This window comes from Erigeron canadensis, chromosome 9, assembly GCF_010389155.1.
Source record: "Erigeron canadensis isolate Cc75 chromosome 9, C_canadensis_v1, whole genome shotgun sequence".
Classification (NCBI taxonomy): Eukaryota; Viridiplantae; Streptophyta; class Magnoliopsida; order Asterales; family Asteraceae; genus Erigeron; species Erigeron canadensis.
In genome coordinates this window covers 31,291,016-31,304,299 of record NC_057769.1, presented here as the reverse complement: position 1 = coordinate 31,304,299, position 13,284 = coordinate 31,291,016, and the positions used below count along the sequence as shown (strand labels likewise).

General features: G+C 29.2%; 1 protein-coding gene across 1 annotated transcript; it reads right to left on the bottom strand.

Annotated features, from left to right (window-relative positions):
- Window positions 1–7,983: 7,983 nt before the first annotated feature.
- LOC122582170 (lysosomal Pro-X carboxypeptidase) lies at window positions 7,984–11,384 on the bottom strand. Its single transcript, XM_043754527.1, has 9 exons — window positions 10,963–11,384; window positions 10,220–10,433; window positions 9,930–10,063; window positions 9,716–9,828; window positions 9,353–9,593; window positions 9,081–9,236; window positions 8,794–8,873; window positions 8,489–8,538; window positions 7,984–8,275 (listed from the first exon to the last, which is right to left on the bottom strand). Exons 1-9 carry the CDS (start codon window positions 11,350–11,352, stop codon window positions 8,139–8,141), a joined length of 1,515 nt encoding a protein of 504 aa, XP_043610462.1. The 5' UTR covers window positions 11,353–11,384; the 3' UTR covers window positions 7,984–8,138.
- Between the last annotated feature and the right edge of the window lie 1,900 nt (window positions 11,385–13,284).

Below are 13,284 nucleotides of genomic sequence, written 5' to 3'. Positions count from 1 at the left end.
ATTTGATAAAATTGAGCGATTTGATTGGTTAATAAGTCATTAGTTCAACTGTCTTATAGTATATATTAGGATTAGGATAAGATTAAAATAAGATTAAGATTAAGATTCTTCTTTATGTATTTTTTTTTTATTAATACGTGATTTGATATGAAGCTAGATAGTTTTTTATTTTTATTTTATTGATTAATATATAATTAAAATTAGTTGCGCTTAAAATTTTATTGCCAAATCTTTTTTGATCTATCAAATTTTTTTATTGGATATATATTATAAGATAGATAAATATTATGTAAATAATATAGAGATGACACGTAGGAAAAATTCTACGTGGTGAAGTCTAAAAGTAATTTTGAGTTTAGATGGATGATTTTAAAAAGCTATGATAACTATTGTTTTATTTTGAGTTTAGGTGGATGATTTTAAAAAGCTATGATAACTATTGTTTTATTATAGATATAGATATTATATAGTTAAGAAATCAAGTTGTTAGACATTGCATCGACACTAAAATAACAAGACTGATCCAATTCACATTAGAACATACAACTTTGATCACACACTATTACTATTTGATGTAATAATAATAATGTTTTTTTTTTTGTTTTAACTTATGTGTTTTCTCAAGATAAACATTTAAAATGGAAGAAATAAATACTAATGTAAACTCTAACTCTAAACTAGATCTACACTGAAGTAATTGTTTTGTAACAAGAAATCATAAGTTCATTTTTTTTTCTTTTTAAACAGTTGAACATTAGTGCCAAGTTAGAACGAGACCTCTTATCAAAAACAAAATGCCATACCTCACCTGACCAGTTATCTAAAGGTGATTGGTATTTTATAAGTTCATTAGTTAAGCTCAAAGTACACTACTATTAGTATTAAATTGTTTGATGAGCTCATATACGAAAATTTCAGTATCATTCTATCATTAACTACTATAAAAGCTAGTTATTTAACTTTGGGGGTTATTAAAAGGACAACATAAAACATATACATAAAACTATTACGAGTACATTATATCAGGAAGTAGTACATTTAATAAATGAAACAAAAGGAAAACGTTGTTGATGCTAAATTGCTAACTACTCGATTTACATGCTACAATAATTTATTTTTATGTGTGTATATCTAATGGTCATTCTGATTTTGAATAGTAATTGTTGTAAAAAATTAAATAAATCCCAGACCAAGAGTATTAAAAGGCAAAGTAGTGATGGGTTTAGGTTGGCTTTATTAAAAATGAAAGGCATAAACAATGCTCACTTATTCACTCGCGTTGCTTTTCTTTTGCTTGAGGTTACCCTTGAAAAGGCAACAAATTCCAACTTTTACTTTTTTTTGATAAAACAAGAATAAAAATGATTTTATTGTTTTAGGTGGTTTCTATCCTCTTACTGAGAATTATTGTGGCAAACATTTTTTAGTTAGATGAACTATCTTTTGACTACTTGATCAAAAGGCTCTCTTTAAAGGAACTGATGAAAGAGATGTTATCTTGGAGACCCGAATCTTGATTCTCTATGGTTTTGAATATTTACCTCTTCAACGTCGTTTGAGTGTACGTATCATCACTCATGTTTTGCGGGAGTGTGCGGTTTTCAACTTCCAGCATATTGCCACCTTGAATCTCACTGCTAAAGTTCGAATCTCACTGCTAAAGTTCGAAGTTCAAATCATTAACATCTAAAACTTATCGTACAAAAGGCGCATAAGTTGATATACGAGATTTATTAGTGTTAGTTTTGGAACATTTTTCTTATTATTTATAATTCGCTTGAAACGGTCTTCCAATATAAAATCCATTAAAATAAGATTTTTATGTTTATTTAAACCGAATAAGGTCGTCATACTAGTTTAATCCTTAGATATATCAAAAATGTGAAGAAATAGTTTTACTATCGGGTTGTATGAAACTAACGCCACCATCAAGGTAGTCTAGTGATCATGAGTCATATCTTTTTATAGGGATAAAGGCACAATAGTGCAAGCAACTAAAAATATATGTATGTCTTTGCATAGATACATAGATTGACCAAAATAAAAAAACTCTTTGAACAAAATATATAGTTTTTTACATTGATTAAACAATTTCGTAGGTAATTATACAACTAAATATTCGGTCGTAGTTGATCACATTCTAATATCCTTGTCTTTTTATATAACTGGCCATAGATTCAAAAATTACTTTTGTAAACAATAAACATCTTTGAAGGTTATGATCGATATAATCTTTAGACACCAACATCTAAGTCAAAGTTGTCATCCTCACATTACATGAAAAAAAATATATATTCCGTGTATCCGTTTTGGTTTTCATTCGAGGCATGTGTGCTTCAAGTTTCGCATACTACCCAATTGAATATTATTGTGGCGTTTCGGATACTAACTAACAACTATTAACTCGTTAAAAAAAAAACGACACCATTTTACTTATTATATAAATAAGAAAAGTGTCAAACTGACATAATGAGATTAAATCATGTACACAACTACACAGATTATAACCTCAATGTTTGCAAGGTCCTTATTAATAGTTTGACTTTCTGTTAGATATTTAACTTATAGATTTCATCTATAGGCATTTGTGTTCGTTACATATATCATTTTCTATATTTTATGAAACATATTTATGTAAGCCACGCGAGAGTTTTGTAACTGTAAAGATAAGTCCATGCTTTATGGATCGCAGATGAAATAATTAAGTAGAGTGTATTGTATGATTGTTTCAAGGCATTATGGAGCAAAAAGGTCGAGTATTGTACTTACATTATTAACACATCCGTTATAGTTTTAACATTTTTATAGTGTAATTATATCATTTACATAAAGAAGTGACATTCAAAGTGGACAGATGGAATAATTAAGTGGATCGCACAGATGAAATAACTAAGTGGAGTGTATAAGTATATATATTGTACGTTTCGACCAAATAAACAAGCAATTAGGACGATAAATGGTGCATTACGCACAAGATTAAAACCAATATTAATACACATATACAATGAAAAAGGTTGTGCTAACTGCTAAGTATATTAACAGGAAAACATATTGGGACAGATGAAATAACTACTGTACTAAAATTAGTACTCCCGCAATATGCAACGGTATGATTTTTTTAATATTTAAAGTAGTTGTAAATTCTAGTTAAGACATTTCACCTGAGGTGATCAGACGACTTTCGACTTTGAATAGTCTAAAATACATATATATAAATTGTGTTTATTATTTTTTTGGTGAAAGAACTAAATATAAGCAGACTAAATACATAAATAATAGATATTTAAAAAATTCAAATTTGAACCAAACATGTTCAAATATAAAGTTAAATTTTTTGAAAATTAAGACACCATCATTTTTAAATTACAAAATAATACAAACATTTATGTTTTATAGTTCAATAATAATTAGTAAGTAATGCTAAATGACGTCTTTCCTATGTTTTAGGTTCCAATACCATAATGATGCAAAGGGGATGATAAGTAGATAGTTTTACCCTTACTTAAGATAAAGAGACTGTTTCCGGTCTTAACCAGAGATGAAAAAAATCTTCGGCTTTATAAGCCATAAGAATAAAACTCTTAATTTCTGTCCATAAAGACAAAGATATTGACAAGTTGATCTAAATTTGTTGTAGATAATAGTGTTAAAAGTCAAAACAATACACCAAAATTTTTTAGGCCCAGCATGAGGCCCAAACTTCTTAAGTTTTTTCATGAGTTTGGTTCCGAGTGAGAATGGAAATGGCCGATTAGGCTTAACTTTTAATAAAACTGACTGGCTTGATATCTTATTTATAATTTCAAAACAATAAACTAAACCTCATTTCTTGGGTTACTAGAACCCGGATAGGCTCATATAGCATCAGCCGGGATCTCAAAATAATGAGTCACAACTCACAAGCGTTAAAGTCACTCGATAGGATTTTTGGTCTCGAAAAGCTGATTTTCATCTCGACATTGGTTCCAGGTTAGATCATGTATCATGTCGTAAAGACGACGCCTAAGAAAATCACGAGAGGAAATGACATGCCATACAAGTGAAAATGGTAATGCATTGCAAAACTGATGTTAGTGTTACGTATAATCTCCACATACATCTTTTCTGTTTTTTGGATATGGCTAAGGTATAAGATATTCATCAATTAGGTAAATAATATTCTAGTTCATAAGATAAATGAAGTTTCTAGTAACATAGATCTAAGCATCAAATAGGTGCGCCTTTTAGTCTTTCACTTGCAAAGATGTAAATTAAAGAGGTGTTAGTTTCTTTCGACACGACATTTTAGGTAAAAGTTAAAAATAAAAATTAGTTGCGAATTCATCAAAGTATGCTTAATGAAGATGTGAAATGATTATTTTACCTTATAAAATTAATTTAAATCATCATTCTTTTACCTTTTAAAATATATCAATAACTTTCTTTAGATCAGTTATCTTACATCAGTTGTCCATATCATCCATCGTCGTCACCACCATCGCCAAATGCATCGTGCGCGTACTGTGTTAGTTTTAGTCTAACATCAAGAAGTTACATATAAGCCCAATTTTTTTTGTCATTTCTGGGTAACCCAAATAAATAAAAAAACATATCTCCCAAAACCAACGTTTGACGATCCATCACTTGTGCTTTCGACTATATTTTCGCTAAACTTTTCATTTCATTTGCCTCATTGGATGTGGTATCCCATACCTAGTCACCAACGGGATTTAGGTGTTGTCGTATGAGGTTGTTTTTCATTAGCATAGTTAGTGTTTACATATAAAAAGAGAGAGAAAGATAAATAAAAAAAATAGAACTTAATTTGATGGGAAAAAAAGAACATTTATTATTTTGTAAATATCTGTTTCAAACTTTCAATTTTTGTGTTCCGTTTAAGTTATAACTTTATGGGCCGGAATAGGCCCATAAGAAATGATCCCAGAAATGCTTGAAACTAAAATCACCCGACACGATTTATGGGCTTTACCTCTAAAGACTACATACTGAGGTATGAAACTATTTTACATTTATCATTTTAGTTAAAAATTTAATTTAACATTATATAGTATTATGGTATTACATTATTATACATTAAATTTTTACAAACAATTATTTTTTTATAACCTCCACCAATCATCTTACATTATATTTTATTATATGAAATTGATTAAAACTTTGAAATTTAAAAATACTAAAAATAACTAATGAGTAAACTTTCTAAATAATCTTTTTCACAAACTATTATTTTTATAATATCTTTTTATAACCTTCGTCAATCATCTTACATTATATTTTATTATATTTTTTATAGCTAATAAGTAAACTCCTTAAAAAACTTTTTTAGAATTTGATTTGTTACCGAAATAAGATGACTTTGTAGTTATATTTTAAACACTGAATCATAAAAGATAAACTTTGCATAAGATCTTGAGGGTTACCCATGCCAACCCATTTAGCCAATTTTAATAATAAATGGTTTCCAAAAAATTAAAACTTTGTAGCGGTATTTGAAAGTCGGAAGGTTATGGTAGTATTCTTGAATCCGATTACCAGATTATTCATTTCATTTTAACCAAAAGTCCAGATTATTCATTTCCTTTTTAACCAAAAGTGTAAGTGTTACTCGTATTTATATATTTGTAAATATGTAATTTTGATAACGTTTTTGAATATCATTACAAAATTATTCAGTTCAACCGTTAAATTTACAAATTAAAAAAAAAAATTATTCAGTTCATTCTGACCAAAAGTTTCAATTGTTTTTTTTTTTTTTCCAAAACACATAAAAAAAATTGACAATCATTACATGCGTATAAGTTGTAAGAAAACCAATTACTGCTATTGTTATTTTTATAAAAGTTGAATAACAACACTATAGCGGGTAAAGTAATGTTAAATTAGTTTTAAACTTAATGAAAAAATTGTTAACTTAAGTTCCAACCTAAAATGGTAAATATTTTAAAACTATACTGATTTGGGAAAAAACTCTTTTTTTTCCTGAGAAAACATTGAACGCATTAATGTCATATTAGGTAAATTTTTGTTGCGTTTCTTTGATCATTGGAAAAAGAAAGGTCACCTCCATTAAGAATAGTAACATATAGACACACCTTATGAATGGCAATCCCATTAAGAAAAGTCAATCCGACACAATCACACTTGACATTCTCAAGGGTAGATACTGATCACAAACATGTTATACCAGTCGCACTATATTATTCTTTGGGGTGGATTAGTGGATATAGTAAACATGGTATTCACCTAATAATATATACATATTAATAACCTTGTTTTAAATTTAGAAATATCACATAAGAATGGTTGGGAAAATGCAAATGAAATCAGCATGGCTGGCGGATGCACTTGGGTTATGAATTCTACCTTTAGGGATGACGTGTTTGTGGGAATTATCCTTGAAGATGCGTGTCATTCTCTACTATCACATCCAGTTAAGACAATGTATGACAATTATGAGTATATGGTGAGATGAAGTTCAATTTGAAACGTGCCTTTAAACGAAAAGATAGTTAGGGTATGCAAATCGTTAAAAGAACAAGCAATTTAGTTTCATTTAAATTCATATTATTTTTATTTGTGACTCGAAACAATTCGGTCTTTGCAGGTTGATTGTTATAAATATCTATATCTATACTACTTATATAAACAAATTACTCCCTCCTCTATTTAACTCTCTACCTTTAAATTACCTAATATACCCTTTGCATTTAAACTACTTTCACACACCTTATCTCTGAAATCTCGAAATTACCCTTAATAAAGAAAACCCCCACAATTACCTAAAACTCCTATTGTTATAAAATCCCCATTAACTCTAAAACTATTGCTGAAGGTATTGATACGGATAAGAAAAAACATCTTAATTGTCATAAATTATATTACAAAATGTTTTAAACAATAATTACCTTTTTATAATCACGAAATTACGATCCAATTATGTCCTTTGTATATTCATATTAAATTTTAATCTTTGACTATTTATTTTTTTAATTGTCTTGGTCTTCTCCCCTACAATTGTAAGTGGTTATTTTTCATGGTTAGTGTTTGCACTTCATTATAATTTGCACTTAATACGCGACTTATTTTTAGAATGATATATATGGTTAGATCATGCATTGACGTATCTCATGAAAGTAAACTGAACGCTATAAACCATTACGGTGTCTAAAGCGTTATAGACCGTCACCGTTGAAACGCACGGGCACCGCTCTAGTAGAAATTAAATGCTTGCATGTGTGATCTCCTCATGCTTATAAGTACAATCTATTGGATTAGTTTAGTATTAAAATATCATAAAAGTGTAACCAAAAAGTGCAATGTATGCTGTCACAATTCTTAAACTTAACTATAAATACATGTGCATGATTATTGCATATGTATTTTGGGAAAGAAGCATGCTATTGGAAAAATGAGACCACCACTAAAAGGCCTCAATTGTTCACAATTGCTTTAACCACAAGCACAACCCATTATCAAACAGATCATCTACCATAGTCCACTACATATAGAATAGATAAATGTGTTTTATTTTCGAACACACATTTGAAATACTACTATTAATCTAGTGTTGTACACAAGTTTATTCTTTAGGATGCTTGTTAAAAACTTGTTACGGCACCAAAACTCAAGTGACCCATAACATTATTACTACTATTATTTGTAGGACACATAACATGCACCAACAAAAACTAAAGTCTAAAACTATCTGAAAGAGTTTTTTCTTTACGAGTGCACCGCTGTATGACAATATTTTTATTTATTTTTTATTAAAGGGAGGTGATATATAGTTGGGCAAAGATTATACCTAGTGATAAATTAATTAAAAATATTGATAAATTTTATTATCTCCTTTTCTTTTAAGGAAGTTCCACCTTTGACATGTTATGAAAATAAATTAGTTCAAACAAGACTAGTTAATATTTTTGTTTTTCATTATATATTTACTTCCCTCGTCATAGATATAAACAAAAAGTGCTTCATATATAAAGCTAATTCATGATTCATATATATATATATGAAAAAAATGGAACTTTCTTAATCTAAACTTTAAGTTAAACAAAATGTCGAATTATTTGTTTTGATAGCTACTAAAATGTAAAAAAAGAAAAAGAGAACATGTTATGAATTATGATCTATCATCATTGCTTTAGTAAAGGGAGACTTTTGTAATATTTACTGAGCCATCGTTTGATAATCTTCACTTCCTCATTTCGCTGCTCAACCAACCACTCGGGATCACTTTCTCTCGAGTTTAACAAATCCAAACAATGTGAACCTGCATCCGAAACCATATATATATATATATATATATATAATTAAAACGTGATTATTATAGAACTAGATTCGATATTTGGTTAATTAGCGTTAAGCACAAGCTAGCATTTATATCTAGTTTAAGTATCTTTTGTTTTTTTTTTTCTCAAATCGTGTTGATAGTGTATAACAAACCGATAGATATAGAAATGTTCAATTATCGTTTAACACGTACCATTTGTGGCTTTAACAGCGAGGATCGTGTCCGATATATCTTCGAGTACTCTGAAACGTAGAAGAGAAGATACGATTACATTTACAATTACAATGATATATATATACACACTCGAGAGCCTGCATAATATTTGCCTTTTTTGGCATGCCATGCCTTGTGGCATATCATAGAACATTTTTATATATAGCATTATATATATACATAGTTGGTTAACTAGTAACTTAGTATTATACATTTATACTATTATATTATATTATATATATATTTATTTCAAATACATAAGTTCAATTAGCAGAATTACATACCCTCCACTGCTATATGGATCTCTTAAACCATTGGAGAAGATGATATTGCTACCAAATTTGTTAAGCGCGAGCCTTATGTCCTATAAGTACATATATGTGATCACACGAATAAAACATGGAAAACAAAAAAGAAACATTAATCGAGGAAACAAGAGAAACATTTTTTCTTCGATTAGTTCTAATGTTTGCCATATATATATATATATATATATGAGATTTGAACTTTTTTTTTTTTAACAGCAAACATTAGAACTAATCGACGAAACAAGAGAAACAATAATACTTACATATCCACCGTAATAAGTTGTAGCCCAATGAGGCCGCGGCCTAACGCCATATCTATTAACACAGTCGTCAATAACTAATTTTTCTTCATAAGGCTCACTTTGGAACATGCTGATGTTACTAGTTATTCCAATTGGCATCACCATCTCACTACAAGCCTATACATATGCATAGTTAATTAAACATTTTAATTAGGAACAAAATTAATCCAATTAAAAATAATAATAAAAAAGGTAGTTAGGAACAATTTTTGATATAGAAAATTAGTACTTACTTGCCATCTCCATCCGATGGATGTTTGGCTAACTCTTGATGTTAAATTATAACAAGGTCCGTCTCCTTGATAAGCAACAACCCCAGCAAATACGCGATCAAGAATATTAGTGGCGTTGTTTGCACCGTCGATAGCTTGACAAATTTGGGTCGTTGGATACGTTGGTGGAGCATTGTATTGAGCCGCACCCGCATATATCATTTCTAAGTAGTCCTTGAGCTCGAAAGAAGTTCTTATTGGCCTTAATTGATCGACAAATTATTAATTATACAAAAGAAAAAATTATACGAGTAATAAATACTAATTACCATAAGAAAGTTTTTAAGCAAATCAAAATTAAGTATATGTGAAGTAATTACTTACGAGCATGTTTTGAATTTTTGGGAAAGAATAGCAAGACCATTTGGTATAGAAGCAACTCTATCGATCTCGTCCCATGATTTCCTTATGGTGTGGTAACACTTTTCACTTGCTTCCTAATTATTAAGTATACATAAATAATATATCGTTCTTAGCTAGCTAGCTCGTACGAGAGCATTGATTGATCGGTTACAAATAGTATGTATATTATGTATACCTTGAAATCTTTGGTAACGATGGAATAATATCCATCTTGAGGAGTGATGGTATCAAAGTAGAGAATAGGAGCAGAGGAAGCAAGAGCTCCAAGCGCGATATGTGGATACTTGAGACGGAACCAAGATGCAAGCACTGTATTTATATATTGTTTTGATTTTACGAATATATATATATATATATATATAAGGTAACACAAATCATAAAATCAATTAAGGAGAAAATATATAACAGTATACAAAAAAATACACAAAATTTTTGAAGGTTAAAAGAATTGATCGAATGACTTACTTCCACCGTAAGATCCTCCCACAACAATGACAGGAGAATCATGAGCACATAATTCCTTTCTAATATGCGATAATAACTCTGCGTAATCTGCTAATGCTTGAGCTGAATTAAAATACCCACGAATAGTCTTGTTTCGCACCGATTCCTCCATTGCCTTGATTGAACTTGGATCTCCATTTGACCCGAACGGGTTTGATTCTCCATAAAACCGATGCTAGTGACATAAATTAATCAAATTAATTACATATAGTAGTCGTTGCATGATTATATATATAATGTACTCGTAACAAGTATTAATTTAAAAAGTCGTTACACACACCTCTAAATAGACTTATAGACCAAATTAAAGACCCAAGGTGTAACATATATATATATCTCTATATAAATCTTAATACAAAGATCAAAACCATGACATCTTTTAGATATGATTAATTGACCAAAAATCTTGAAAGTATGTGGTATAATTAATATCCATTCTTCTTTAAAAAAAAATATAAATACAAGATGTAACGTTTAGTACAAACATTGAAAAGCTTAACATGCACATATTATCTAAATCGACTAATTAAAGAGGCTTGATCTCCTAGCTATAGCGAGCTAGATTAATTACCCATCAACCGGTAGGCTATGTAAAATTGTAAATATGCACATATATATGTGGTGTAGCTTATATATAGATGACACGAAATCGACCAAAAGAGATTATAATTAATTAACATGAAGTGTAATTAACGAAACCATACCTCTAAATACACCACAAGAGCCTTAAAACGAGGGGCAATATCAGGGAGAAGTCCAAGAGCACCAATGTCTCCATCTATGGGTCCTTCGGCACCAAGATAAACAAAAATCGGTGCCTTCTTTTTAGCACCACCCCACCATTTAGAGTTAATGATATATCTTTGTCGAAAAGTGGCATAGCTTTCCGGCTTGTAGTTAAAGTGGTCGAGTGTTTGATTGTAGAAAAAGGTCTTCAAATGATCATTAGAAACGGTTGTCGTGACAGCGTTTGTCTGGTATCGTAGCCTCGGATCAACCGGACTAAGCCGTGGGATCTTATGTGATGAACTCACCGTGGTTATGGTGAAGAAGGTGACAACAAAGATGAGAAGCCATTGTGATGCAAACCCCATTGTGTTGGGGTTTATATGACTTCTTCTATTGAAATATATATAAAAGTTATTTATGCATAGGGATTGTGTGGTGTGTATATATATATGGGTATTATTTTGATAAATATGAAATAATACTTTTCATGATAAATATTGATGTTTACGTTATGTACTCAAATTTGTATGCTTGCTTTGGATTTAATGATTGATATAGCATATTATATTATGGTTTAAAAAAAATCTTATATTATTGTAATTATACTTTGTTTATGATTTGTCTACGTAGAAGCAAAATTAAAACCAAATTTTGAGATAAATAATAGAATGCTTGGACGTGATCTAAATTAGCATAATTTAATTTTAAAATTATAATAATTGAGACGAATAATATTCAAGAAAACCCTTCTATGGTCAAACATCAAAATCAAAATCTTGGATATTTGTAAAGCATGGCGTCTTAATCGGGCTTTATAACGACCAGATTAATAAATTCTATATATCTTGCCAAACTAGTTTGTTAAATAATTTTTTTTGTCATATGAAAATAACATGATAATTACTATATGAGTAGTGATTTATCCGTTAAGAAGGTTGCTCCCAACATTTATCTTATCTTATAATAAGATATAAGTTTTTATTATTATGTTTCATAACTTCAAGAATGTACAAGTTATTGTTTATACCTCAATTGCGCAGAATATAGTTATTTATTATTAATTTTTAATTTTTACTTTACAATCATTGAAAGTATTAAATATATACTACAAGAAAAACAATCTGTTATACTAGATGTTTGATATGAATCTTCATATTTGACTAATTTTTTGTGATATGAAATAAACAATATTCGTAGTGCAAAACACATTAAAATGAGACAAAAGTGTTTTGTTCCTCTTCAGCGCAGTTTCTTGGAAATCGATTTATGGTAGTTTAAAAGAAAAAGAAAACAAACGAATGAGACTTGTAGATTGTTAATGTTTGTAGATCGTAATCACGTTATCAAGATATACGTCGACGACTAAGCTAGTGGGTTGGGCCTGATCAATCATTATCATTATGATTGACTACATAAACGTACCCAATAAAGGTACGTTTAACTAATTATTACTCCAATTGGTACTAATTATCGTTTCTTTAGGACTATTCTTTAAGACAGTTTATTTAATATTAAAAAAAAATTATTTAAATTATTAGATAAGACTTTAAGCTAATATTAAAGAATACTACGATTGCTAGGAAACCAAACCAAAAAAATTGCTAATTTTACAAATAATTTATAAACAAATCTTTATAAAAATGTATGTCATGTTAGGGATTCCAATAAAAAAAAAGGGAAAATTTGGACATGATATAGTAGATTTGTATGTGTAACAGTTTTAGTTAACTTATCTACAACAGGTCTACAGCGCAGTTCTAATGGGCCTAATCAAATTAGACTTCGTAGCCCAATTCTGCACTTCTTGCCTTCTTGGTATACGTTTAACTAAAATGTTATCTAACTGATTATTGAACTTATCATAAGTTCAATAAATATGAACAAATATTTAACTAGACAGAAAACAAATATTGAACTTATCATACCTTTAATTATATTTTGAAAAATATTAAATACAGTAAATATGAACAAATATTTAACTAGACGCATAAGATAAAAAAAGAATTCTTTTTCTAATTAAGCAGATACGTACTCACACCCAATGGCGGTATCGGAAAACTAACTTTATAACCATATAATAGGTGTACACCAAGTCATTTCATTATGTTTGTTTTTCACATTAAGGGGGTATTGGAATTTCCTTTTAAATGGAATTTTCTGATTATTCTATTTGCAAACATAAAAAAATTAGAAAAAGTATCTGTCATTATCTGTATTTTTCTAAACAGACAACATTGTTTTGGAGAAAAGAAAAACATTTATACATTTTCTTTTTCTTTGTATATTATTATTCTCAC